This window comes from Pezoporus occidentalis, unplaced genomic scaffold, assembly GCF_034315485.1.
Source record: "Pezoporus occidentalis ecotype Australia unplaced genomic scaffold, CSIRO_AGI_Poc_V1 ctg159, whole genome shotgun sequence".
Lineage (NCBI taxonomy): Eukaryota > Metazoa > Chordata > Aves > Psittaciformes > Psittacidae > Pezoporus > Pezoporus occidentalis.
The window spans coordinates 1,460,120-1,485,000 of record NW_026913415.1 but is presented as its reverse complement, the minus strand read 5'-3'; the positions used below and the strand labels follow the sequence as shown (position 1 = coordinate 1,485,000).

The following is a 24,881-nucleotide window of genomic DNA, read 5'->3' as shown; positions in this document are numbered from 1 at the left end:
CTGCTGGCAGAGGGATTCCAGCAGCCTGGCACGCTGGTGGCTGTTGCTACAACACAACCTTCCTCATAGCAACTCCTCCCTGCAACAGCTCAGCACCTAAAACCACCCAGATGGGTGCATTCTGGGCGCAGCCAGCAGCCGGCCCTGCTGCTCCTTCCGCAGGGATCAATTCCCCTTTAGCATCCCTTAGATGTCCCACCGCTGCTTCCACGGGGGCCAGCAGAGCTGCCTGCCTAACGGAATCCCTTGGAGACACCAGCCCATCCTCCCCATCCCACTTCCATCCCACCATTGCCTTATCTCCTGCACCCAGCAGTGCAGACCCAAGGAGGTGACCCAAGGGTGGCTCTGGTGGTGACAGCACCTCATTTCCATGCCTTGGATGCGGGCATGGAAAAGCTCTCCCCTCCCAGCACCCTCCTCTGATGTTTCAAACGCTCAATTAACTTCTGAGGACCCACATCTTGGAGGTGCTGGGTGGCTCTGGGCCTCAGCTCTTCCTTTGGGCTTCAGTTCTCCCTTGGGAATTGTTCTTCTGAGCAGAGAATAATTGCCTGAATAATTTGCTCATTAAGCCCCACTTTCATCCTGAGATTGAATTGATGGTGCTTTAAGATAAGGGATGCTCTGCCCCAACCTTTTCAGGGTACCCACAGAGCCTCCTGTGCCTTGCACCCGCTGCAGCATCCCGCATCCACCCACTGCAGCATCCCACATCCACCCACTGCAGCATCCCGCATCCACCCACTGCAGCATCCCGCATCCACCAGCTGCAGCATCCCGCATCCACCCACTGCAGCATCCTGCATCCACCAGCTGCAGCATCCCGCATCCACCAGCTGCAGCATCCCGCATCCACCAGCTGCAGCATCCCGCATCCACCAGCTGCAGCATCCCGCATCCACCCACTGCAGCATCCCGCATCCACCAGCTGCAGCATCCCGCATCCACCAGCTGCAGCTGCAGCATCCCGCATCCACCAGCTGCAGCATCCCGCATCCACCCGCTGCAGCATCCCGCTTCCACCCGCTGCAGCATCCCGCATCCACCCGCTGCAGCATCCTGCATCCACCCGCTGCAGCATCCCGCATCCACCCTCTGCAGCATCCCGCATCCACCCGCTGCAGCATCCCGCATCCACCCGCTGCAGCATCCCGCATCCACCAGCTGCAGCATCCCGCATCCACCAGCTGCAGCATCCCATGCAGCATCCCATGTCCACCAGCTGCAGCATCCTGCATCCACCCACTGCAGCATCCCATGTCCACCAGCTGCAGCATCCTGCATCCACCCACTGCAGCATCCCGCATCCACCAGCTGCAGCATCCCGCATCCACCCACTGCAGCATCCTGCATCCACCAGCTGCAGCATCCCGCACCCATCCACTGCAGCATCCCACATCCACCAGCTGCTGCATCCCATGTCCACCAGCTGCAGCATCCCGCATCCACCCCCCTGCAGCATCCCTTATCCACCTCTCCTCCAGTGTTTGTTCAGGAACAAAGAGTCGGTGTAAGTCAATGGAACCCCTATCCCGTGCCATCAATTTTTCATCAAGGAGCCAGTGGGAAGCATGCCATTATCTGCCCCATCAATAATGCACAGGGCTGGCCTTGGCTCGCTGCTTCCCCTGCCCGTGCTGGAAGGTGCTGGCTTCAACCCCAGCTTTTCCAGGCTCAAACAACACCTGCAGAGCCTGGAAATCCATTCCCAGCCTTTAATGCCAGCCTAATGCTGCTCAGACCAACCCTCAGCCTAGGTGCTCCCACTCCCACAGCAGCACCTGGGGACAGGGCCCCCCTACAATTCCTGTCTCAAATCCAACCACTGCATCTCTCCTTCCTGAAGGGTTCCAGGGTGAAAAGCTGGGAATTCACATCTGAGATGATGGAAGCTTTGAAACTCCTGGCACTCGCTGTTTATTTCTCAATATTGCTTTCTTCCTCCCCATCATTCCCAAGCCTCTGAAGCTTCCTCTGCCTTTAGAGCCTTTCATCCGCCCCCCGAGCTGCCTCCCTCCTTCCCCTATTTGCTTAGGCCAAGTTCTTTTTTCACTATTTACTTAACAAATTGCTCTGAGACACTTTGATGTCTCCCATTAACTTCGACAGCTGCGATCGATTCATCCCAACTCGGAGCAAAGCAATAAACCTCTGCAGGAGGAGGTGAGAAAGCGGCCAAAAATAGGGTGTGCGAGGGGATTCTGCATCCCCATAGCATTGCCTGACCCCATCCCTGGCCGGGGAGGGGACAGAAATGCACCCTGGAAACAGGCTGAGGACGGGTTCAACTCATTGCACTTGTGAGCATCTGAGCCCCTGGCAGTGCATCAGCTTCTCCTGCACCACAATCTCCTTCCAGCTCAACAAATAACACGTCCCTGGATGAGTGTTAAGCCCAATTCCGTAATTGTTATGAAGATGGGATAAGCTCAGATTTACATATCTGAGAAAATACATTGCTACAGCGGCTTAGGGAGATCAGAGAGGAGAAAAATCCCATTTTCTCCTCTTTTCTGTAAGAAAAGCTCCTGGAACCATCAGGATGCCTTCATTCCTCACCCATTCCTTTGGGACACCGGTACCAGCTGCGGCTGTGGGGATGCCAGGTCCCCAGTCCCTCCTTGGGAACACACTGGTCCTCAAACCCATCATGTGGGTGGATGTTTCAGTGGGGCAAATGGGGCTTTTCCCTCCCCTCTACTTCCAAAATCCAAGTGTTTCCCTGGTGAATCCCAACTCCATGGGGGAGATTTGCAGGTCCCCAAAGGGAAATAGGGAGAGTTTTAGCTCTCCACATCTTGATAGGATGCACGAGTCGGCGAAAGGCAGCAAATAAATGGGGTTTTATCTGATTAAACCGAGGCTGAACTCCCTTCCCATGCATGGGGGGGGGGGCTGTGCTGGGGGGGGGGGGGGTGTGTGTGTGTATTAGCCAAAGCATTACAATTCAATTTAGGAGCTAATTGGATTGCATTGAAAAGCGCTTCATCTGAGCCCTGTTCCATTTAATAGAGACACCACAGCTCCTGCTCCCTTCCTAACTGGAATGTTGATTTTAGGGCCGGTGATTACCATCGCTAGCCGGCTCCAGGCCCAGCTGCCGGCTGCTGATACCGTGTTGTACAAGGAAATAAAAGCCTCTGGATTACACTGGATAACTCGGGGAAGAAGGATGCTCTGTGTGGAAGCGGCCGCTCCCTCCCGCCTGCCTGCTCCTTCAAGATAAGGCTTAAGAAAGCAGTTGTGCCACCAGCAGGGACCGCGATTCCGCTGCGAGTCGCTGCTGGGTCAGTTTCCTCAAAGAAAAAATGGGGGAAAAAGAGGGAAATAAAAGGAAACCGGTGGCTGGGAAGGATGGGACGGGCTGGGATAGCTTCTGAGAGCGTCTGGCTCCATCAAAACAGCTTTCCCCCCATCCCACTGCATGGAGTTGTTTTCGGGAGGTGAAGTGATGTCCCCAAGTGATGTCCTGCTGCTGATGGTGACCAGGGAGGTCAGCAGAGCCTTCCGGGGTGGGTCTGTGCTCCAGCATGGAGCAGAGCATCCCGCAGCACCGCTGCTCACCCGTGACCACAGACTGGGGCCAGAGCTAAGAAAGCCCCCTCCTGAGATTAAACCATGAGGGAAAGGGGTTACCATGGGGCTCCTGCTGGGTCTTTGCAGGTTCGTTTTCTCCTGCGGAAACATCCTCATCTGTGTTTTGAGACAAACCCATTTCCAGCAGCTGGGGATGTGAAGTGCAGAAATATCCCCCCAAAATACCCCCAGCACCAGTGGGAGGCTTGGCAGCTCCCTGAAGAGTCTGTTTCCCAAGCACACCGTTCAAAATCTGTGCCTGGGACCCCCATAGCCTCATGTTCAAAGTGCTCTCAAAGCATTTTCATTCCCTAGCTGTGAACAAGTGGTTTCATAGGGGTAAATCCCACACGAATCTGGTGATGGGCTGCTGTGACTTGCCCTTGGCCTGCGAATGGGGGTTATTGCCATCCATTACCCTGTGAGCTCATGGATTGACTGGATTTGCTGATAAAACGCCCTTTGTGCTTCAGCAGTGAGCATAAATCCATCAACACCCCAAGCCACCGTGCTGAGAGCAGTGCAGCACCCGCTGCCCAGAGCACACATTGTGCTCAGAACCCATCACCCTCAGCACCCACTGCCCTCAGCATCTCCCCAGCTCCCATCCTTCATTAAGTAGCACCAGGAAAGGCTGAGAAGCCACTAAAAGAGAATGGATGAGCCTTTCAGTGCTCTCTTCACCGAGGGTTTAGCAGTGCTGGCAGGACTGGCTTGGGGCAGGACATACACCAACACAAACCCACAAAAGTGTGGGATTTGCTGCCAGTTTTCTCTTCCCTCCTGCTCTGGCTCCCTGCTGAGGTCCCTGCTCCGTACCCCGTGCAGTCGCAGCCACACAGCCCCACACAGGAGAAGCAGGCCCTGAGCCCCGTGCCGGGGGTGCTGGCGCAACCATGGGTGCTCCCCTCACCCGGGGCAGCTCAGAGCGGCGCATCCTCAGCGCAGCCGTGCCGGGCTCCCGCCTGCTTCCCGGCCGCTCCCAGCCCCGGCACCCTGCGCTCGGCAGGGCGGCGTGGCTGGCGCTAGATGGGGCTGGAGCACCTCGGCCGTGCGGAAGCCTTCTGCCGTGCTGCGTCCTCAGCCCTTGCAGCATCCTCAGCCCCAACAGCATCCACAGCCCTTGCAGCATCCTCAGCCCTTACAGCATCCTCAGCCCCAACAGCATCCTCAGCCCCAGCAGCATCCTCAGCCCCAACAGCATCCTCAGCCCCAGCAGCATCCTCAGCCCTTGCAGCATCCTCAGCCCCAGCAGAATCCTCAGCCCCAGCAGCACCCTCAGCCCCAGCAGCATCCTCAGCCCTTGCAGCATCCTCAGCCCCAACAGCATCCTCAGCCCCAGCAGCATCCTCAGCCCCAGCAGCATCCTCAGCCCCAGCAGCATCCTCAGCCCCAGCAGCATCCTCAGCCCCAGCAGCATCCTCAGCCCTTGCAGCCTCCTCAGCCCTTGCAGCATCCTCAGCCCCAGCAGCACCCTCAGCCCCAGCAGCATCCTCAGCCCTAGCAGCATCCTTAGCCCCAGCAGCATCCTCAGCCCTAGCAGCATCTTCACCCCTTGCAGGACCTTCAGCCCTTGCAGCATCTTCACCCCTTGCAGCATCATCATGCCTTGCAGCACCCTCTCCCCTCACAGCATCCTTTTCCTTTGCAGTGCCATCATCCTCTGCATCCTCCTTGCCCCTTTGCAGCACTCGTTGCCCCTTGCAGCACCTTCATGCTTTACAGCACCCTTTTCACTTGCATTATCCTCAACATTCACATCTCCTCCACTCTCACAGCACCTTTATCTTTCTCACCCCTCTCTCCCCTTGCCCTTTGCAGGCTCAAGGCATTGCTGGGCTCAGCAGTGATGTACCAGTCCCTTCCCAGCTCACTGAGGCACAAGACATTGCTCAGCGGGCACAGGAGCCCCCATCATCCTCAAAGGAAGCTTCCTGGAGGAATGTTGGACCCATTTCCACCCAGAAGTTGGAAATGGGTCTAGCAAAGGATCCCAAATGCTGTTGCCAAGCAAGAAATCCTGCACCCCACCCCGGCTGCCTGTTCTACCATGGCACAATGTGTTCTGGGGGGACAACGTGCACATCTGGGCTCCCATGTGATGGAGTTGGTGGCACACATGGAGCAAAACACCAGCAAGGCAAAAAGAACAAGAGACATTTACTTCTCCCAGCCCCACCAGAGGCCCTTTGGCTTGTAAACCCCTGATGTTGACAGGTCAGGGGAATGTGGGTGATGGGAGAGGGGAAAGAAAGGCTGGAGGAAGCAGCAAATGTTTGAGGAGGCTGGAGAAAACGCTGCCCTAATCGTTAAGTGCTGCTTGTAAATTATTCACCGACTGGTAAGAGAGGCACAAATCCGTTCAGGGAGAGGGCAGGAGGGTAGGAAAACACGGTGAGGCTGAGCCCAGCCTAAACCCCAGCCTAGGGTCAGAAAGCTTGGCCAGCAGAAACCAGCCTGAGCCCTTGGTGAGCCCAAGGGGGGAGCCTAATGTCCCAAATCCAGAGGCTTCTCTGCATCCGTGGGCCAGGGCAGGGTTACCCCATCTCCTACAATATTCCTCATCCCTTTGTGCTCCTCATCCTCCCCCCTGTCCTTAATGAAGGCATTAACAAGCAGGACCTCAAAAGCCGCAGGGTAGGGATGGGGGACCCGGGTTTGATCAGCGGGAGTGGAGTGGGGAGAAGTGACAGGGCTGTGATCAGCCGCCTGCTCCCCCCCTCCCCAAAGCAGAACTGCTGCCGGGGGGGCTGTCATGTCCTGGCTCCCTCCTGCACCATGCTCCATTAGTAGGGTGTCAGCCCTGATTCCTGGGGCTGTCAGGAGATGGGCTTTCCAGGCCCTCCCAAGCAAATCCCCTGCGCTGCAGTGCAAGTGGACTGAAAGTAATCTGTGCTTTAGGGGGAAGAAAACGGCTGTCAAAGGTTGGGGCAGGGGGGGAAACAATAACCCTCCCAGCAATGCTTTCCAGCCTTTTTAGCCTGCTCAGGCAAGGCAGGGCTTGTGCAAACCCTTCCTGGGCTTCCCTGCCCCACTCAGGCTTTCAAATTGGATGCTGGAAGCATCCTTGAGGCCACTTCCCACCCTTCCTCGCTGTACCGGCACAGGGATGCTCGTGTGAGGATACAGAGAGCTGGATCTGAGGCTGCTTAGAGCATCAGCGTGAGCAAAGAGCAAAGCCAGGGGTGAAAACTCATCACACAGACCACGCAGTGATGCCAGGGCTGACTCCTGAAGGGTGTTTGTCTTTCTCTGGAGCCCTGGGGTAATTCAGTCCATCACACTTGGCCCTCGCATCCTCACCGCATTGAGGCTGTGCTGCGGTACCCGCCTCCGCACGCCCCATTACGGGTTTCCATTAGCCTGGGCATAAAGCAGCCACGGAAAGGGAAGTCATAAAGCTCAGTGGAGGAATTAAAACAGCTGGAGGAAAACCAAATAGCTGCTCTGTATTTGTCTTTTTATGGCTCTTATTTGATTGCTAATTTTCCTCCTGCTTTGCAGCCTGAATCGCAGGGACAGGGATTAGGGCGAAGGTGGGGTTTGGGCAGCTGCTGCTGGGGAAATAACTGGGCTTTTGGGCAGTGCAGGACTCCCCCCCGCCCCTTCCCTCCTAGCTATTTAATAAGCAGAATTGGGGTTTAACGACCTGTTATTTTTAAAGCCAGATGGCTTAAAGTACAGGAAGATATTAGGACCACGAGGGCTGGGGTTAAATCCATCCAAGGGCTCCATTTATCAGCACAAAGGAGGAGGAGAACAGCTGCTTTTTCTTTCTCCTGGAACCAAAAGGTACGAGCTGGAGGTGCCTGGGGTCTCCCGACATAATGCAGCCATGAAAGGAGAGAATTTGCTAAATGGATTTGGGACTGAGCGATCAGATCGAAGCTGGCGCATCCAGGCTGCCCCCAGCAAGGTGATGGGAAGCTGCTTCCCCTCCAGCCCTCGTGAACCCCAGATCAGCTGGAATCAGGGATGTTGGCACTGATGGAAAAGCCTCTCCATGGGCACAACACAGAGTTTAAAATCCGGGGTTTATGCCAGTTTTGCACTGTTGCATGTGCCTTTGTGGGGGCTGGTAGGGTGATGCAGCTGGCGCAGCATCACTGCCAGCTCTCATGGGTTCTTACCTGGCAATAACGTGGGTGCACGGGGGCTGCTCGCAGCTCTTTGCTCCTCTCAAGTGTGCTGCCAGTGGCAGGGTCCAGGCTGGGGAGGACATCACTGCCTGATGGGGTCAGGAACGCCGCTGGGCTCTGGGAAGGGAAAGGCAACGGTCTGTAGGATGGATGGATGTGGTGACAGGGGCAAGGAAATGGCACCGCTGCGTGCCAGACTGGAGAAGAGAAGCTGCGTGGAGACCTCAGAGCAACCTTCTAATATTTGAAGGGGGCTACAAGGATGCTGTAGAGGGACTCTTCATCAGGGACTGCAGTGACAGGACAAGGGGTGATGGGTTCAAACTGGAACAGGGGAAGTTCAGGTTAGATCTAAGGCAGAAGCTCTTCTCTTTGAGGGTCCTGAGGCACTGGCACAGGGTGCCCAGAGAAGCTGTGGCTGCCCCATCCCTGGCAGTGTTCAAGGCCAGGTTGGACACAGGGGCTTGGAGCAAGCTGCTCTAGTGGAAGGTGTCCCTGCCCATTGCAGGGGTTGGAAATGGATGAGCTTTAAGCTCCCTTCCAACCCAAACAATTCCGTGATTCTATGTCCCCTGACCCACCAGCCACATCCCCAATGTGCCACCAGGACCAGTGTGATGGGAAAGAGCTGTGGATTGCTCATGCTCAGCTCCTGTTCACAAGGTGGAGACAGCAGGTCTGTGCCCAGCTCAGCCCATCTCTTCCCTTCCTGGGCAGGCAGGAGGTGGGTTCCCAAGTCCTGGAGGTACAAAGGGATGCTGAAAGCCACTTTGCTTCTGGTCACTGGGTGCCTGGCGGATAAGGCACTTCCGGCACAGCGGCAGCTCCTGCCAGACCCTCTGCCAGATGCTGCTGGCAGCAGTAATGCGATTTCCCTGCCCCTCATTTCCCTGCTCTGCGCACCCCGCTCTCCTCCCACCAGCCTGGCTTTTATAGACTCCCCTCTAATCCACTTAGAGGGGGAAGTTGGATCTAATGGAATAAATGATGGAGTGCATGCGCTCCTCGCTGCCGCCTCCCATGGCAAGATCACGCACAGGGACCCTCTCCATGGTCTGGCCATCCCGGCTCCCAGTACAAGGGCAGGTTTGCGTGACGAGGACCAGCCTCGCTGCTGGGATCTTTGCACCAAGACACAGCACCCAGCACCCTCCTGTTTCACCACCCTTGTTGGCCCCCTGCCTCCCAGATGCTCTCTTCCTTTCTCCAGATGAGCAATCAGGCTGAGCGCCCTCTCCAAATGAGCTGTGGGCATGGGCAGCGGTGAAGTGGCCCGCGCTGTGTATTACTCCGTGCCTGCACCCAGCCTCGCCTGTTTAGTGCAGGTAATGAGAGCAGTGAGCATCCCTCCCCTCCGAGGGGGTGTCCGGAGGCATCCTCGTGCCCTTCCCCATCGCTGCCTCATTAACGCCATCAGCATCAGCATCAGCATCCCTTGTGAAGCCGCATTTCATTACGCTGCTGGCCCCGACCTCAGCCCAGCTCCTCCAGCATCAAAGCCGGGGTGAAGCTGCCCCCCGCCCCGCCACTCTCCCCCTCCACGGGGAATAACATCATGCAAAATGCAACAGTTTAGGCTCTGCCTGCAATTACGGGGGCCGGCAGACAGCTGCTGCCCACCGTGCCGTGCCGGAGCCATGGCCAGCCCGGCCCCACCACCGCGGCCCATCGGAGAGCTGCTCGCTGGAGCACACGTGCTCTTAATTCAATTAGCGCTGCCCTGAACGCTCCCCTGGGAATGGCAGGAGGAAACCAACAAATTCTCCTTAACAAAGACATTCCCTGCTTTTCTTTTTTTTCCTATTGGATCCTCGCTGGCTCGGCTTTCCCTGTGTAACGCAGCTCCCAGCCCGCAGCGATGCCATAACGCCTCTCGTAACCCGCTATGCAAGAAGAGGAAGGGGTTCTGTACTTGATTGAGAGGTGTCAATCAAGAGCTGGCAAGCAGGAGCAGTTCAGCTCTGCTGAAAGCCCTCGGAGGGTTTGCTGGCTCACGGAGACAAGATGCTTCCCCCAGACCAGCTTTTCCACCACCTCCTGCATCCCCTGAAATGGGGTTTGGGGGGTGCAAGCCTCAGTTTTGGTGCTCGCAGAGGACAAACCCATCCGGACAGGCTGAAACAACAGGAAACACATGGCGATGCCCGCTTCCCGACCCAAGTGTAAACCCATCTTTCTGCCAGCCCAAAAGGGGTTTGATGGAGGGGCTGGCACGGTGACAATTTACACCCCGGCGCTGTGACAATTTACACCAGGCGCCGATCTGCTGCTGCTTTTAAATGGCAGCAATTACATAAATTAAGGCTGTTTAGGCGATGCTGTAGCCAGCCTGTTGATTTTCCTTCCCCTTGCCTGGAAAAAGCAGCTCCAGCGTTTCCCTTCTTATCAGAGGCTCTCACCACATTCCCAGACCTCATCTCGGGTGACAGGAGCAAAAGAGGGTGGCAAAAGCTTGAGGTGACCCCGAAGGTCCCAAGGGCCGAGTTAATGGGCTGAGCAAGGGTTGTGCCAAAACACAGTGCGAAACAAGGCTGGTTAATAAATTGGGGCAATGAATAAATCCCTCAGGAATAAAGATGCCTCCGGTGTGTATTTCCCAGCCCTTGGCTGGGGCGCAGCACCCCCTGGGCACACTGGGGACAGCATCCTGCTGTGCCTGCACATGGATTTGCCACTGGTTATTGCATGGTCAAACTCAGCTTTCCTGGGCAAGACACCAGATTTGGGCTGAGACAAGAAGAAGGAAGGGGAAATGGGAGTCCTGCCTTGATCCACAAGATGCTATGGAGGTGGATGATGTCGGAAGGGAGGTGGGTGAAGTCAGAATGGAGGTGGATGGACTCGGGAGGGAGGTGGATGGAGTCGGCTGCAGGTTTTCCCCTTTCAACCCTTTTTTGAGCTGTTAATTTGCTCAAACGAGAGCGTTTTGCTGAAGTCTTTGATTTCTTTGTCTCCCCGAGATGATCAAAGTCTTTTGTTCCCGGTTGGGCTCCAGAGGGAGGAAAACCGGCTGGGTGGGGGCAAACCTGGGGGCCTCCGTGCCTTTACTCGGGTGGCTGCAACCCAGCGCTGCCCTTTCCCTGAGATAACAGGAGTCCTCTTTGCTCAGCCTTGGTGTCGGGGCTCTTGGCTTTTAATAAAGCAGCTGCTCCCTGCGGCTATTACAAATGGAGCAGTGTTTTGAGACCCTGACTATTTACGGGAAGCTCCTTATCCCTAGAAAGCCCTGGTGCTGAGGTTGTTCTCTTGGTGTGAAGGGTTGATGTGAGCATCTGAAGCTCAGGAGCATCCAGAGCCTTGGTAGGAATCGGTGAAATCCCTGCAGAGGGGGTACAGATTTATGCCTGGCTCCTGGTGCGCCGGGGAGTACAGATGGCCCAGGGTTTATTTAGCTGTTGTTTGTTATAAAAAGCCCAGCCAATCTAGGTTATACATTTTCAGCTCTCTACATTAAAATAAAGAATAAGAAAAGAAACAAGACGAGCTTGGTGAATCTGTTCTCCTTTGCCAAGTGGCTGGGGAGAGCTGTGAGGCAGGGCAGGCAGGGATGCTGCTGCCGCCGCCTTTGCCTCTTGCTCCCCATTTGGCTGCTTCTTGGCATCCTAAAACTGAGCTCAGGACTAATCCATAAGCTGAGGACTTGGAAATCCAGCTTTCAACAACCCTTGAAACCTGTGGCTGCCTCAATGGGGAGAGAAGCTCTGCCCTTGCAACATCACCCCTGCCCTCAGGGCTGTGTTTTCGGGGTGCTGGGGATCACAGGCAGCCACCTGGACCACCATCCATAGAAAACCCTGACTTCCAGGGAAGGAACAAGCCCTTGGCAAAGGCAAGGAGGAGCCAAACCTGCCCTCACCCTCATCGCTCACTGATTTGCATCACTCCGGATCTGTCTGCTGCGGGATGAATTAACCAGACGCGGACCCAAGGCTGGCTCTGGCTCTCCTGCTTGTTGTCTCCACTCCCTCTCTTACATGTATTAAGGAAGGCAGGGCTGGAGGGGGGAAAGGGAGAGGCTGGGGTAGAGGAGAAGAAACCCCTTCGCAGCTCCCAGATCAAAACAATAATCAGCTAAATGAATTCCGCAGCATTTTCCCGCATGACTGCGAGTGATAATTTAGTGCAGCAGCCAGCTGGAAGCAAGAGGATTAATTCTGCACTTAGTGACACCCATGTGAATAATTCATCACACGCAGACCCCTTGTCGCTGACCCCCCTGGGCAATCACTGCAAAGCCCCCACCAGCCAGCCCCAGCCCCAGCGCAGCTCCCTGGGGGATAAGGGGGATGCGGTCGCCAGCCGAGCATCCAGACCTGTCCCACATTTACTCTATGGACAGGGTTTCCCTTTGCAGATGGGAGCAGAGCCTGGTGGCTGCGGTGATTGAATCAATGGCCACATCCCAACCTGCCCAAGGAGCAGTCCTGGAGCCAAGGGTTAACAGAGTTCCCTCCTCCATGGGAAAGGCAGCCGAACTGCCTCCCTGCTGTGACATCCCTGGGGAGCACAAATGCTGAAGGATGGAGACAGCTGGGCATTTGTCACCGTGGTTAACCAGCCTGGCCCTTCTCTGCACTGAGACAGTGAACGGCCTCTCCCAACTACCCTGCCTGTGCCCTGCCTGCTTCCCTGCCTCCAGCTGGAATGTCCCAGGAGTACGAGCACATGACGAGAGCCCTGGGAAAGTGAGGGATGTGTGAGGGCAAGGATGATGCTGCTGTTTCCAGCTGTCCAGTGGCACAATCCAGAGCCCTGAGACAACAGGCACAGGATAAAACCCGGATTCAGCCCAGCTGATGCCCACCTGAGAGGTTTGGAGAGAGGGTAGCAGCTCTACAGAGCCCTGTCCCTGTCCCCATCCCTGCTTGCCTTGTTCTCCATCCCCAGCATCTCACCTCCGATTGAAGGAGCTGCAGGCAGAGCCTCACGGTTGGGATGGCTCCAGTTGTGGTTTTGAGATCTGTGCCCTGGGGAGGCAGAGGAAGGGTCAGAGCATCCACTGGAGCTTTCAGAGCCTTTGGCATCACCCAGATGTCACCCAGAGGCCCAGAGCTGAGTTTCGGAGCAGAGACCCCATCTTCCCCTGGGAAGCTCAGGGATCTGCACCATGCTGCCTATGCAGATGTGAAGGTGGGATCTCCATCCCCCCATCCCAGCAGCTACGGGTACCATCACCTACGGGTGCCACCACAGTGCCACCCTGCCCAGCATCACCCCGAGCTCACCTGCATGGCGAGGCCATCCACACGCACCCCACCTTTCCGTGCCACCAGCTCCCGGAATACACGGCTGGTGAGGGGCAGCACTGAGTATCCAATGGGAACAAGGGTGCCTGGAGCATCCCACACTGGGGAAGGGGTGAGAGAAGCTGGCTGGAGGCATGGCAGCCCAGGAGGTATCCCTGGCCAGAACCAGGGATGAGGGAGAGAATCCTCACTGGGGTCTCAGACTCACTGGCTTTGTATGGATAATATTCAATAGCCAAGGCGGTGTCCTCAGAGAAGATGGTGGCCACGTCCCGGCCTTGGAAGAGGAAGGAGCTGTTCCAGGTTGGCTGCTCTGGGGGCCCGGCTGCTCGGGACATCTTAGGAGACAACAGGAAAATTGTCCTTCAGATACCTTCTCTCTCTCGAGATAAAGAAGCAGCGAGAGAGGACAGAGAGGAGAGGTGGGGGTAAAGGAAAGCACGACTCATGCAGCTGCATCTCATCCCTGGCTCCAAAGCAACCCCAAATCCCAGTGGCTTGGGCAGGTTTTCACTGGGTCTTCAAGCTTGGCTGCTTCTTTTTGGCTAATCCCTGCCAGCATCTTCCCCTCTCAGAGCCAGAGGGGGAAAACAGACCATGGACCAGCTACCCACGGTGGGAAGAGCCTGGAGGATGAGCTGCACTGACTCCAGGGTGAGCCTTAGATATCTGTCGGGCAACCTGGTGCTCACGTGAAGGAAAGAGATGATGTACAGACCCCAAACCCCTGCTTATGGCCCGGGTCCAGCTCACCCGACAGAGATCGAGCAGTGGGCAACACGTTTATCCCCTGGGCCGTGCTCGGCTGTTGGAAATGGCATCGCTCCATCCCCTCCAGCAGCTGCTCCCCTTCGCCTCCAGCTCTCCAAAGGTCAGCTCTAACACCGGCTGCCCAGCGCTGAGGAGTTATTGACAGCAGCTCCTGTTTAATGCTGTTACTGCATCCCCTCGGCCGCCGTCGCCCAGTGGGGCCGAGATGCTGATCGGCTTTTCTGCATCAGCACATTTCTGCTCCATTGGGGAGGGTGGAAGAGCAAGGGGGGGTTTCCCTCTGCTTGTGTTTGGGATGTTAATGGGCATTACACACCTTGGAGACCCGCAGTGGTGCATTACCCAGCCCTGGGGGCTGTCAGCAAAGAGAGTGAGGGGCTGGGAGGCTTCAGAGCCCCAAAACACCTCCATGCTGGGCTGCATCGGGCATCACTTCAGTGCTGGCTCAGCACTGGGCTGGCTTTCTCAACCAGGGGCTCCCAAGCATCAGCTGGGGCTTTTACCTGGGATACAGCTCGCTTTGACTGCAGGGAGCCCAGTCTGTGCCTGGAAATCCTTAGGGAAAACCCACACAGGCGGGGGCAGCTCCCAGCAGCCGGATGCAGCTCAGCACCCTCCAGCCTGCATCCCAGCCCACGGGGCTGCTCCATCAGCCTCACAAAGCCCGATTTGGTGGGGAAAATCTCCTAAATCCCATCAAATGCCGCCTCCAGTTACTTTTCCTAGCATGGCCCTGTTCAAAACCCTGCGAGCTGGTGCTGGTTCAGCCTCAGCAGGGAAGGGAAGAGTCAAACGTGGGAGCAGATTGTGAATTTGACCCCAATTGTCGGAGGTTCTGAGCCCACATGGCTCCTCTCACTGGGGCAAGGATGGGAGATGACATTCCTGATCCCGCCTCCGGTTTTGGGGGTGGGTGGCAGGGAATGCTTGCCAGGGCTGGGCTGCCTCCCACCGGCTCGGTGGGACAGATGGATGCTCTGCACTGGGGCATCAGAGCCAGTGCACTGATTTGGGCAGACGTCTTGGCACAGCAACCGCCTCTGCCAAGGGCCACCTGGAGAAACACAACAAAGGGGATGCGGAGGAGGAGGAGGCTCCTTCATCCCTCTTGGCTACTCCAGCTCATCTCCCAAAGGCTGGTTCAAAGGCAGCATCGTTGGCGTGAGTAGAGCTAGAGATGGCCAAGCTCACAGCATCTCTCCTGCCTTCCCAAAGGATGGGGCCATGCCCTGGTCCTCACGGATGCCTGTCTGACCCCAGAAGAGAGCAAGAAACTGCAGAGAAGTGGGTTAAACTGGAGGAGAAGAACTCAGAAAGAGAGGGGACCAACCTCACAAAGGCTTGAGCTGGGTGTTGGGAGGAAAGATGTAGCGTGGCTTTCGGTAGGAGGCACAGCCTGGTGCTCATCCATCCCATGGCTTTGCCATTGCCCCCAGCATGTTCAAACCCATCCCTTCTGGTGAGAAAGGAGCTGTTGGCCCAAGCAGAGGACCCCAGGAAGAGTTAATGAGGCAGGGAAGGGTTAACCATCACTGAAACCCCGCTACGTAAGAGGGGTGCCCTGCTGAAGGTGAACCCAAGCGCCGTTGTCTGCAGACGCTGATGGGAAGCGACAGGCGAGAGGACACGCTGGGCTGGCAGGAGTATTGAATCCCATTAGCCTGGCCAGGAGTTAGCTCAGGGAAAGCCATTAACCTCTGGAAGCGGAGTGGCAATGCTCCCTCCTCCCAGCCTCCCCCTAACCTTTCCTTAGGAGCTCATCCTCCCTGGGAAGGAACCGCATCCTACAGGTGGGGAAACTGAGGCAGGAGACAGGACGTTATGCAGCATCCCCAGGCAGAGCATCCTCCAGGATGGGCAAAGACAGTCAGAGCCATGTGGGCATGGAGAGGAGGAGGAAGAGGAGGAGGAGGAGGCAGCAGCACGCACGCAGGCCAGATGGCCAGGTTTAATCACTCGTCCTCCCTCGTTGGGCTCCCACAGCTCCATGCTGGCACCGCTGCCTCTGCCAGGGCTGTGGGGCTTGGCTTGGGTTCATCCCACAACTTCACAGGGGTTTGTGTGTATTTATCCACAGAAATCCAAAGGAAATGCATTTTGGCTGCGGTTAGAGGAGAGAAACATCCCTGCTCTGCTTGGGAAACCGCAGCCTTGGGGTGCTGCATCCTGCAGCAAAGAGATGGGGGGGATACAACACAGGGACAAGCACATGGGAATTCCTTTCCTCATATCTGCTCATCCCCCAAACCTATTGCTGGGGATGGGGGTGCTGCTCACAGGAGGGCCCCAAGAAGGTGCAGACCCAAAGCAGAAGATCCTTGAATCTCCCCCCACTTCTCACCTGCAAAGAACAACGCCGGGAGGTGGGGGGGTGGAGCAATAAACCAACAATTATTGTACTGGATGAAACGCACTAATGATTTTTATGGTAATTCCCCCCCTCCTGGGCCATGTGCCATTTGGCCGCCCTCCTCCAGGTAATATTTTATGTATGGGCTCCCTGAACGTGTTGATACAGGGGCTTTCTGCTCCGAGATGCTCTAAATTCAGTGCATGGCGGAGGAGGAGCGAGGTGGGGAAGTGCATGTGCACTGGTTGCAGGACCGGCTGCAGCCCTCCCTCCAGGGCCGCCGGACATCCGCCCTCGCCTCGCTTGCGGCTGGCACCGTTCAGAGGCAAAGGGATGGAGCAGCTCTGGGTCCATCTTCACAGCGCCCCATCACACCTCCTCCCCACCACAGCATCCCAACAGGGCCCTGCCTCTCCCTCCTTGCCAGTTTTTGGCAGGGCCCAGGAACAAAAGCAGGGCCCTCCTGCTCCCGATGATGCCGAAAGTGTATGTTGCCCTGGCAACAGCTATTCTGATGATGTCGCTGCCTCTGCCTGTGGTACTTGAGGCCTGGGGAGGAGAAGGTCTCTGCCTTCAAGAGGCAGCACTCGAGCTGGAGGCAAGAGCAAAGCAGGGAGGAAAATGAAGGACAAAGGCACAAGCAAGGAGCTGCCTGTGGGTTTCTGCAGGCAGGGCGAGGCGGATGGAAGCACTGTGCTCTTGATGCTCAAAGCATCGCTTTGCCTCTACAGCATGGAGTGCTCAGCTCCCCTGCTGAAGGAGAGATGCGCATTGGTACCCAAGTAGGATGGGTGTTGCCAGACTGGCGCTTCCCAATGGATGTAAAGGTTGGGCTTGATGATCTTAAAGGTGTTTTCCAACCTAGTTAATTCCATGATTCTATGTGCTCAGCCCTGTACCTGTGGGTAGCCATGGTTGGCAGCTCGGGTGATGCAGAAGGCTGCTGCTGGAGGGTCTGGGAATGTGATGGTGGGGGGGGTGATGCCAGGACAGAAGGTGGGATGCTTCTCCATGCAGCGCCTGGTAAGTGATGGAAAAGAAGAGAATCAGCATGTGTGGGGCCACATCCAAAGCACCATGGGAGGGGGATATAGCACCCAAGCTCAGTGTCCCCCACCCGTGTCACCAACAGCCCCCCATGGCCATCACTCACTTGTACTCCTGAACATTGGTCACAACTCTGGCCACAGCCACCAGGGGCCCAGGAGGGGTGGCCAAAGGGGCTGACAGTCCCTGCAGCAGCACCTGTGGGTCCACGGTGAGGGACCAGAAGATAAGGGAGGGGGAAGAAGCTGCCCTAAATCAGCATCAACAGCCACATGCAGCAGCATCCTCCCCGGGTCACGATGTTCTTGTCCATCCTGGACCACCTCTCACCTCCAAGGCCACATAGCTCAATCCATCACAGCGAGGGACGAAGCTCCCTTTGCGGGTGATGGTGACGTGCAGGACCGTCCCCACAGGGTCCTGTGTCCTTGGCTGTTTGAGAAGGAGAGTGAACCATGGGAGGAGGAAGGGGCAAGGCCACCAAATGCGAGCGCTCCGGCAGCCCATCGCTGACAATGAAGCACCAAGTGATGATGAAAGCTCACAGTGCCCCTGAGCCTTCCCGGAAAAGATCAATATAATAAATCCTACTGCATTTAAATATTTAATCGCTCCCAATCTCTGTGCAGGGAAGAGGAAACTCATTTCTGCCAAACAGCAGAGGGGAGCCTGCTTTGGGGGAGGTTTTGGGTGAGTTTCCCAGGTCTCAGCCACACGGGGAGCTATCAAAACCCAGCCCAAACTGTTAACACATTGGGATGGAGAAACCCCTATAGAGGGGCTCCTCTCTGCAACCGGGGACGAGCCTGCGCTGGTTAATGCACAGCAGCCCCTGCGTAATGAAGGCTCTGATGTAAAGCCCGGTCCCACATCTCCTTCCCCAGGATGCTGAGGGTGAAAGCACTTCCCAACCTGCAATCCCATTGCTTTTCCTTCCCGTTTTCCCACTGGAGGAGATGGGAAAAGCCCCGCACAAGGCCTGCCTTGTTCTCACCTTGTGGGAAGCTCACAAGCCTCTTTGTGCACCTTCCCCAGCCAAATTCGGTTTTCCCACCGGGATTACACCGTTACACAAGGCTCTCTTTGCCTGCCACCCTCCTCTAGAGCTGGTGAACCTCCAAGTAATAAGCAGGAATAAGCAGGAGGATGCAGGGGCAGGCTCTGTACCTACCAGCACCAGCCTGCAGCGGTGGGACTGGAAGGGCTGGAGGTGCCGCACCGGCAGCTGGAATGTCCCCAGTGCCTCCTTGGTGGCTTTATCTGCCACGGTGAGAGTCAGGGCTGGAAGGGAGAGGGTCAGCTGTCAGGATGAGTGGGGCTGCCCATGGGATTTGGGGAAGGGGACAGTGGGTGAAGCCATGGGGAGAGGTTTGGGGAAGGTCTGGGTGATGGAAGGACAGATGACGGGGGGATTGATCCATTCTCAGCAGCTCCTTCCCCTCACAGGTCACGTTGGGGTGAACAGGGATGGGATTTACATCCGTCCTGGGTTCCCATACACACACACACATGGATCCCTAGGAGCCATCGAGAGCATTCCCAAGGCATCCCCAGGAAAGCAAAGCCTGTGAGCAACTGGCACCAATGCAGCTCAGATTCCCATCTAAGAAGCCGGAACTTCCCACTGAAGCATCTAATCCACCTCCCCATCCCCAATCCCTGCCCTGGGGCAGCCCATGGTGCACCCCTGTCCTCTCAGGGGTGCCTGGTACCCATCTGTTCCCCAGCACAGCAGCATCACCCCACGGGTGCTGGCACCCCCAGCTCTTCCTTGAGTTTAAAGCAAAGCTGCAATTTACTTGACAAGCACCAGGAGCCTTTTATGACAAAAAAAGGAGCTGATGGAAGGGAAAACCGCCCTCTCTTTATGCTGCCATCAAGACTTGGGCTTCCCTTCCCCCAGCTTAATGACAGTGCCGACGCACCCGCCTTAACTCCTGCTTGGCCAACCTGGCGATGCCACAGGTTGTGTGCGCCCCCGAAATGAAGATGATGGACCAGATAAGAGCATGGACCAGGTAAGAGCATGGACCACGCTTTCCCGAGCCCCTGCTTTCTGGCAAGTGCTTGGTTCATATGGAGATTCTCTTTTTCTCCCAGCTCCTTGTGGAAAGAGCACCAGGGAGGATGTTCCAGGGTCGAGCAAGAGACAAGTGGCTTTTCTGCTACTCATTGCCTATGATGGATCATGTTTGGCAGCCCCACCAATGGAAACTGTATTTATGGGCAAAAAAAAAAGGTGGAAACTGTATTTCCGGGCAAGAAAAGGTGTGAGCTGCATGTGGAAACGACACCTCCAGTCTCAACATCTGGGGGATGAACACTTCTGAACATCTGGGGGATGCCAGGAGGCAGAAGAGAGGGGATGGAGGCCCCAGCATCTCTCCCGGTACTGCACGGGGCAGGTCCAAAGCACATCAAAAGCTCCTCAATTTCATTTAGGTCAGGGTCTAATGGGATTAGGTGTGAAGGGAAGATTGGCTCCCACAGTTGGTTTTGTAAGGGTGTGATTAGAATCAAATCCCAGCCCCTAATGCCATGAGTTTTATTACAGTTACAGACTTAGCAGCCCAGCACGGGGAGTAGCAGCACCCTGACATGGGTCCAACCCATACAAGGGGTGAGGACGGCAGTGGGGTAAGATGTGGGATGCTCTCACCTCATGCTTATTCCCATGGGATGCTTTGGAGCTCAACGCTGTCACTTGCCCCATCCTGCAGCGAGAGGCATGTCCCTCTTGGTCCTACTCTGAAGCCACCACAGCCATGCATGGCTCAGGGCATGACTTGTCCCCATCACAGCCACGCTCTGCCCGGGTGCATGGGCTCCCTAATATCCCCAAATTAACCCTTTGAGGAGATGAGCCCCATCTCGCCCCTGTCCCCATGGTCCCCGATGCTCTCACCTGCCCAGCCTACATCTTCAGCATCCATTTCCACCGTCACCTCCTCCTCCCAGGCGGGTGCATGGGTGGGCACTGAGGATGCTCGGGTCACCTCCGGCTTCTGCTCATCCCCTCTGCTGGTCTCACTGGGAGGAAAAGGGAGGTGAAAGAGGCCAGTTGCTGGGTGTGGAAGGGGAATGTGTGAGCAGGGAGCTGGGAGAGGGATGAGCGCTGTCCCAGCTCAGCGCAGCCAACCCTTGGATAAAAGGGGTTTGTAGCCCCTTTTATCCAAAAGGCTATTTCAGACCCCAGAGGCTAATTATGTGCTGTATTGATGAAGGGACAGGGAGGAGGCTGCTGGGAAAGGAGAAGATTGAATGCTAACGACTGCCATCATTAAAGTCAGCACACAACGAGGCTGAGCATTAATTACAGCAGCCATGGGCCCTGGGTAATTCATCTGTGCTGGTGGAGGCCTGGTTTGGGGTTGTTCCTCTCACTTGTATCAATTGACCATCAATTCCTCATGAGTTTGGCTGATGATTATAATGCCCTCGCTCCCTGGCAGATCTTTAAGGGGACCCAGGGAGCCTCTTGGTGTTATCCTGGGAATCCCAAGAGCATCCCAAGGTCCATGGTGACCGCGAGTCCTCTCCATCCCTGACTGTGGGGTGAAGGGAGATGGTGATGTGGTGTCAGGTCAGTGTGACACAGATGCCCCAGCCCTGTCGTTGGGTTGCTCTGGATATGAAGACGATAAAGTGTCCAGTGCTGGCTCCCTAGGAAAGCTCCTGCTGGAGCAGGGCCAGCACAGCTCTTAGGGAGCACGCTGGTGGCTGAGAGCACTGGTGGCACTTTGCCACTGCTGGGAGCTGGAGATGCCAGCTCAGGGGAAAGGAGATGGTAAAGGTCCTTCCAGCTGCAGGATGAGCTCCAAGTAGTGGTGGGACCAAGCAGGTTCATCCCAGATGGATGGGAGGATGCTCTATGCTTGCAAGACCTCCATCCCTTCTCATTGCTGAATGGACCCTCAGCCACGCTGCATCGACATCCCATGCTCCTCTCGCATGTCCCACGTGTTCCCTTCCCCATGGAGAAGCCCACCTGCATCCTGAAGGGATGGAGCCGAGCCGGCCGGCTCTGCCAGGTGGGAATTAGCATTGGGCTGGCACCAGTTGTAGAGGTGCTGGAAGGGAACGGGCTCTCCAGTAATGAGCTCTGTGGGGGATTTGCTCTACCAGCAACGTGCTTGGAGTCCGAATGAAGGCAAACCTGGGCTGGGGGGTGGGAGGAGGAGGAGGGTGAGAACAGGCTGCTCTGAGCCCCCTTCATTATAGACTTGCCTAAGGATGAGAGCGCATTCAAAAAGAGCTGTGAAGTGGGGAGGGGGTGGGGAAAACCTCCACAACACATGGGGATGTGCTTCAGAATCAAATGAACAGGCCGGGGGCAGCAGGAATGGCAGAGAGGGGAGATGGTTTGATGTCTCCTCCTCACCCCGGACCTGGAGGGGCAGGAGACGGGGTCTGCAGCAAGCAGGCACTGCAGATTGCATGGCCTGGGGCAGGACCTGGCTGGGATGGACCACGAGATGCTCCTCTGGTGCTCAGCATCCCTCCCTGCCTGTGCTGGGGCAGGCGTTTCACACTGCCACGCATGTGGGGAGGCACCAGCCACCCACTGCCGTGATGAGAGATAAAGATAAAGGGTAAAGACGGCCGCCCCCGGGGAGTTCTTATACATCAATGTCTCAGCTGCAGCACGTGGGGACAGTGTCACGCAGCACGGCGCTGCGTGCGGTACCCAGGGCACAGCAAAGGGCCGGACCCAGCCTAAACATTCATCTGACATCCCAAGGTTTCATCTCTGCAGGGCAAGTTATTTCCTGGGGCGGACATCCCTGCAGTGGCAATGTGGTGGTGCGGGCACAAACCCCCTGTGTAGCATGGCCATGGCTGCAGGACCGATACACGCTCATGTGGTGGTGCAGGATGTGGCCCTGGAGAAGGCAGTGCTGCTCCCACCGTTGTGCTCGGGGCAGAGGTGTAAGAGGGATGCTGAGCAGGTGCAGAATGAGAAAGGGAGAACTGCTCATGTGAGAAACCCCATTTTCACATTGCTCCTGACCCTCTAACCCTGGCTCCATCTTCATCCCACCATGACCTAAGCCAAGTGCTGGGGCAAGGAGGGGACCCCCAAACTCCCACTTCCCACCCCCCTTGCTCCAGGGTTATCAGCTGAGCCCTGGGTTTATTTCTGGGTACATGGCAGAGCAAGAAGACTTTGCTTACAGGAGCGCCCTAACCCCTTCCGAGGTGGAGCATCCCATCCATGCCACAGCCAGGACCACTGCCTGCATAGCAAACCCATTGACATTGGAGCCCCCATTCCCCTGGCTGGGAGCAGATGGTGCATTCAGCACCGACCTTGAGTTTCTTGGTGCTGAAGAACAGAAAGGAAGGAGTGAGGAGGTGCTTTTGTGGTACTCGATGTGGAGGAGAAACCGGGCAGAGCCGGCCTCTTTGTGCTGTTAATTGCAAACACGTTAATGGCAAAGCAAGCCAAGGTCATCCCTGCATTACACTGGTCCAGGAGCAGTTTGTGAGTGAAAGAAGACGTGGAGCAAGCCCACAGGTGCCCCTGAAACCAGCAAGTGGGGATTTGCTCAGCGCTCAACGGATGAGGATCAGAGCCAAGCCACTGCCACATCCCCGCAGCATCCGTGGAGGAGAAGCCCCATCCTCTCCAGGGCAGGGATGAGCCAAAGCCTATCTGGATGCCTGCACAGGTTCTCCTTCTCCTCGGGGTCTTTCAGGTTCACTCTACTGAGCCGTTCCCTCCCTGATCCTCTGCACAGAGAGCTGGAAGCAGTGCATACAACTATGCAGCAGGAATAGTGAGTGGATGGACATAGCTATGGATGTGGGATGCCAAGTCCGGGCATGAGCAACTGGGCACAGCCACAAAGGGCTGGTGGGAGTGGGATTGCTCAATTCCTCCCATCCCACTCCTGATTTTGGGGATTGATGCTCTGGTGATGCTCAGTTTGAGCTCAGGCTGGCTCCACTGGTGGTACCCAGCAGCTCTGGGGGGGGATCAGCTGCCATCAGGTCCCCATCCACCAACTGCTTCTGCTTGTCATCTATAAACCCCACCTTTTAACTGCAACATGCTACTCTCCTTCAAAAGCAAGTGCCCTGAGAAACAATAACTGATTCCCTTCTGCCTTGGCTCCCTCACTATGGTTACTAAAAGGCCCCTCATGTGTCCTGCATCCCTAATACCACCCTCCCTTCCATCACTCCCCTGTTACCATGGCAATGCGGTGATGGAGCAGCACCAGAATGTAAAGAGAGATGCAACAATCACACGCCACCCTCGTGCTATCATTTAGGATATTGATGTTTAAATCTCCTGAGATCATCTGGGTATAATTGGTTTATGGAAATAGAGACAACTCCTGTGGGGGAGTTACTTGGGCTGAGAGCGGGTCCTTGTTATGGGGGGGGGGGGAAAGAGGGGAAGGGGTGATGGAGGGGCTGCAGTGGGGGCTGCCAGCCCCACACCATCCAGCTCCCATCGGGCTGCAGGTGCCAGCCAGCCCTGGCTGCCAAAATCGCGATGGAGAGATGCATCCCTCCTGCCCAGGAGACTCCGGGATGCAGCTGGCACCAGGCGCCGTGGGGCTGCCGCTGTGCCACCCCCACAGGCTTCAGAGCCCCCTTCACTGCGGAGCTGAGGGTCTCTGCACTGGAAAACGCCCAGCAAGCAACAGTTTGCTCCACACGTTTGCAGAGGAGATGTTTCCAGGCTGATTGCCCCCAGTGGATGAGCCCCACGCCTGTTGCCTGGTACCTGGGTACCAGCTTGCCCCAGCACTGACCCAGAGAAACCCAGCTCTGCAGCCGGGAGATGCTCTGAAGCCACTGACAGCCGCTTTCTCCCCGCTTTTCCATGGGAAGCAATGCCAAAGCTTTTCTGCCTCCTGGAAAGGCTCTTTGGGAACGTGGGCTCACCCTGCAGCAGTGTTGAGCAGAGCGGCCTCCCTCTTAACACAGACCAAAGCCTGACCGGCTAATTGAGTCCCCTGGCACATGCATAATGCACGAGGAGCCAAGTTCTCCTTACCCAAGCATTCTGTTTTATTTATTAAAACACTCTTTTATTTATTGTGATATCATCCTGAAATCCAGGCAGCCTTACCCTGTGGATTATTTGACATCATTTTATACTTTCAATATTAGGAATGCTTTCTTCCTGATGCCCACGCAAGCCAAGGTGGCCCATTCCTTGCCTTTTCCCATCCTGGCTCCTCTCCCCACAGTGAGCATCCTATGGAGGTGGTGCTTGTGCATGCACCATTAAAGAGGTTTCCCCCTCATTTAGGCTTGCAAAGGTTAATAACAGCTCCTAAACCCTTTCTCTCTGTCCCCACTGTCCCCCTTCATAGATGCTGGGTACTCACATGACAACGTATGGCCATGGCACCCGGCCCTCCCGTGTGGCTGGCAGGTTGCTGGCACCATGGAAGATGATGGTGATGGATTCCTTCCCCACACGGGCCACATGGCCCCCACCGGCCACCGGTGCATGGCTGGGGTCCCCTGTCCCAGCAGGGGATGTGGATACCTGCTGGGAGCAAGCAGAAGAGATCAATGTGGGGAGCACAGGCATCTCCCTGTCACCCAACCTCATCCCCATGGCCCCAGCTCAATGCTGGGAGCCCAGACTGGGGAGATGACATCCACAGCACATCCCCATGACCCAGACGTGTCCCCTGTTCAATGCTGAAAGCCTGGAGGGAGGAGAACAAGCTGAGGAGATGGTGTCCCCAGCACATCCCCATCACAGCTGCCTCTTCCCTG

At 56.3% G+C, this 24,881-nt stretch overlaps 1 protein-coding gene across 1 annotated transcript in view; it reads right to left on the bottom strand.

Annotated features, from left to right (window-relative positions):
* Positions 1-24,881, bottom strand: part of CCDC33 (coiled-coil domain containing 33) — a 42,704-nt gene that overhangs the window by 4,786 nt on the left and 13,037 nt on the right. Inside the window, exons 4-13 of the mRNA XM_062612049.1 lie at positions 24,482-24,645; positions 20,038-20,162; positions 18,304-18,413; positions 17,463-17,564; positions 17,239-17,330; positions 16,985-17,105; positions 13,173-13,302; positions 12,944-13,065; positions 12,614-12,685; positions 7,710-7,835 (exon numbers count right to left, since the gene is read on the bottom strand). Coding sequence (XP_062468033.1) covers positions 7,710-7,835; positions 12,614-12,685; positions 12,944-13,065; positions 13,173-13,302; positions 16,985-17,105; positions 17,239-17,330; positions 17,463-17,564; positions 18,304-18,413; positions 20,038-20,162; positions 24,482-24,645 — 1,164 coding nt within the window. The remainder of the gene's footprint in view (positions 1-7,709; positions 7,836-12,613; positions 12,686-12,943; positions 13,066-13,172; positions 13,303-16,984; positions 17,106-17,238; positions 17,331-17,462; positions 17,565-18,303; positions 18,414-20,037; positions 20,163-24,481; positions 24,646-24,881) is intronic.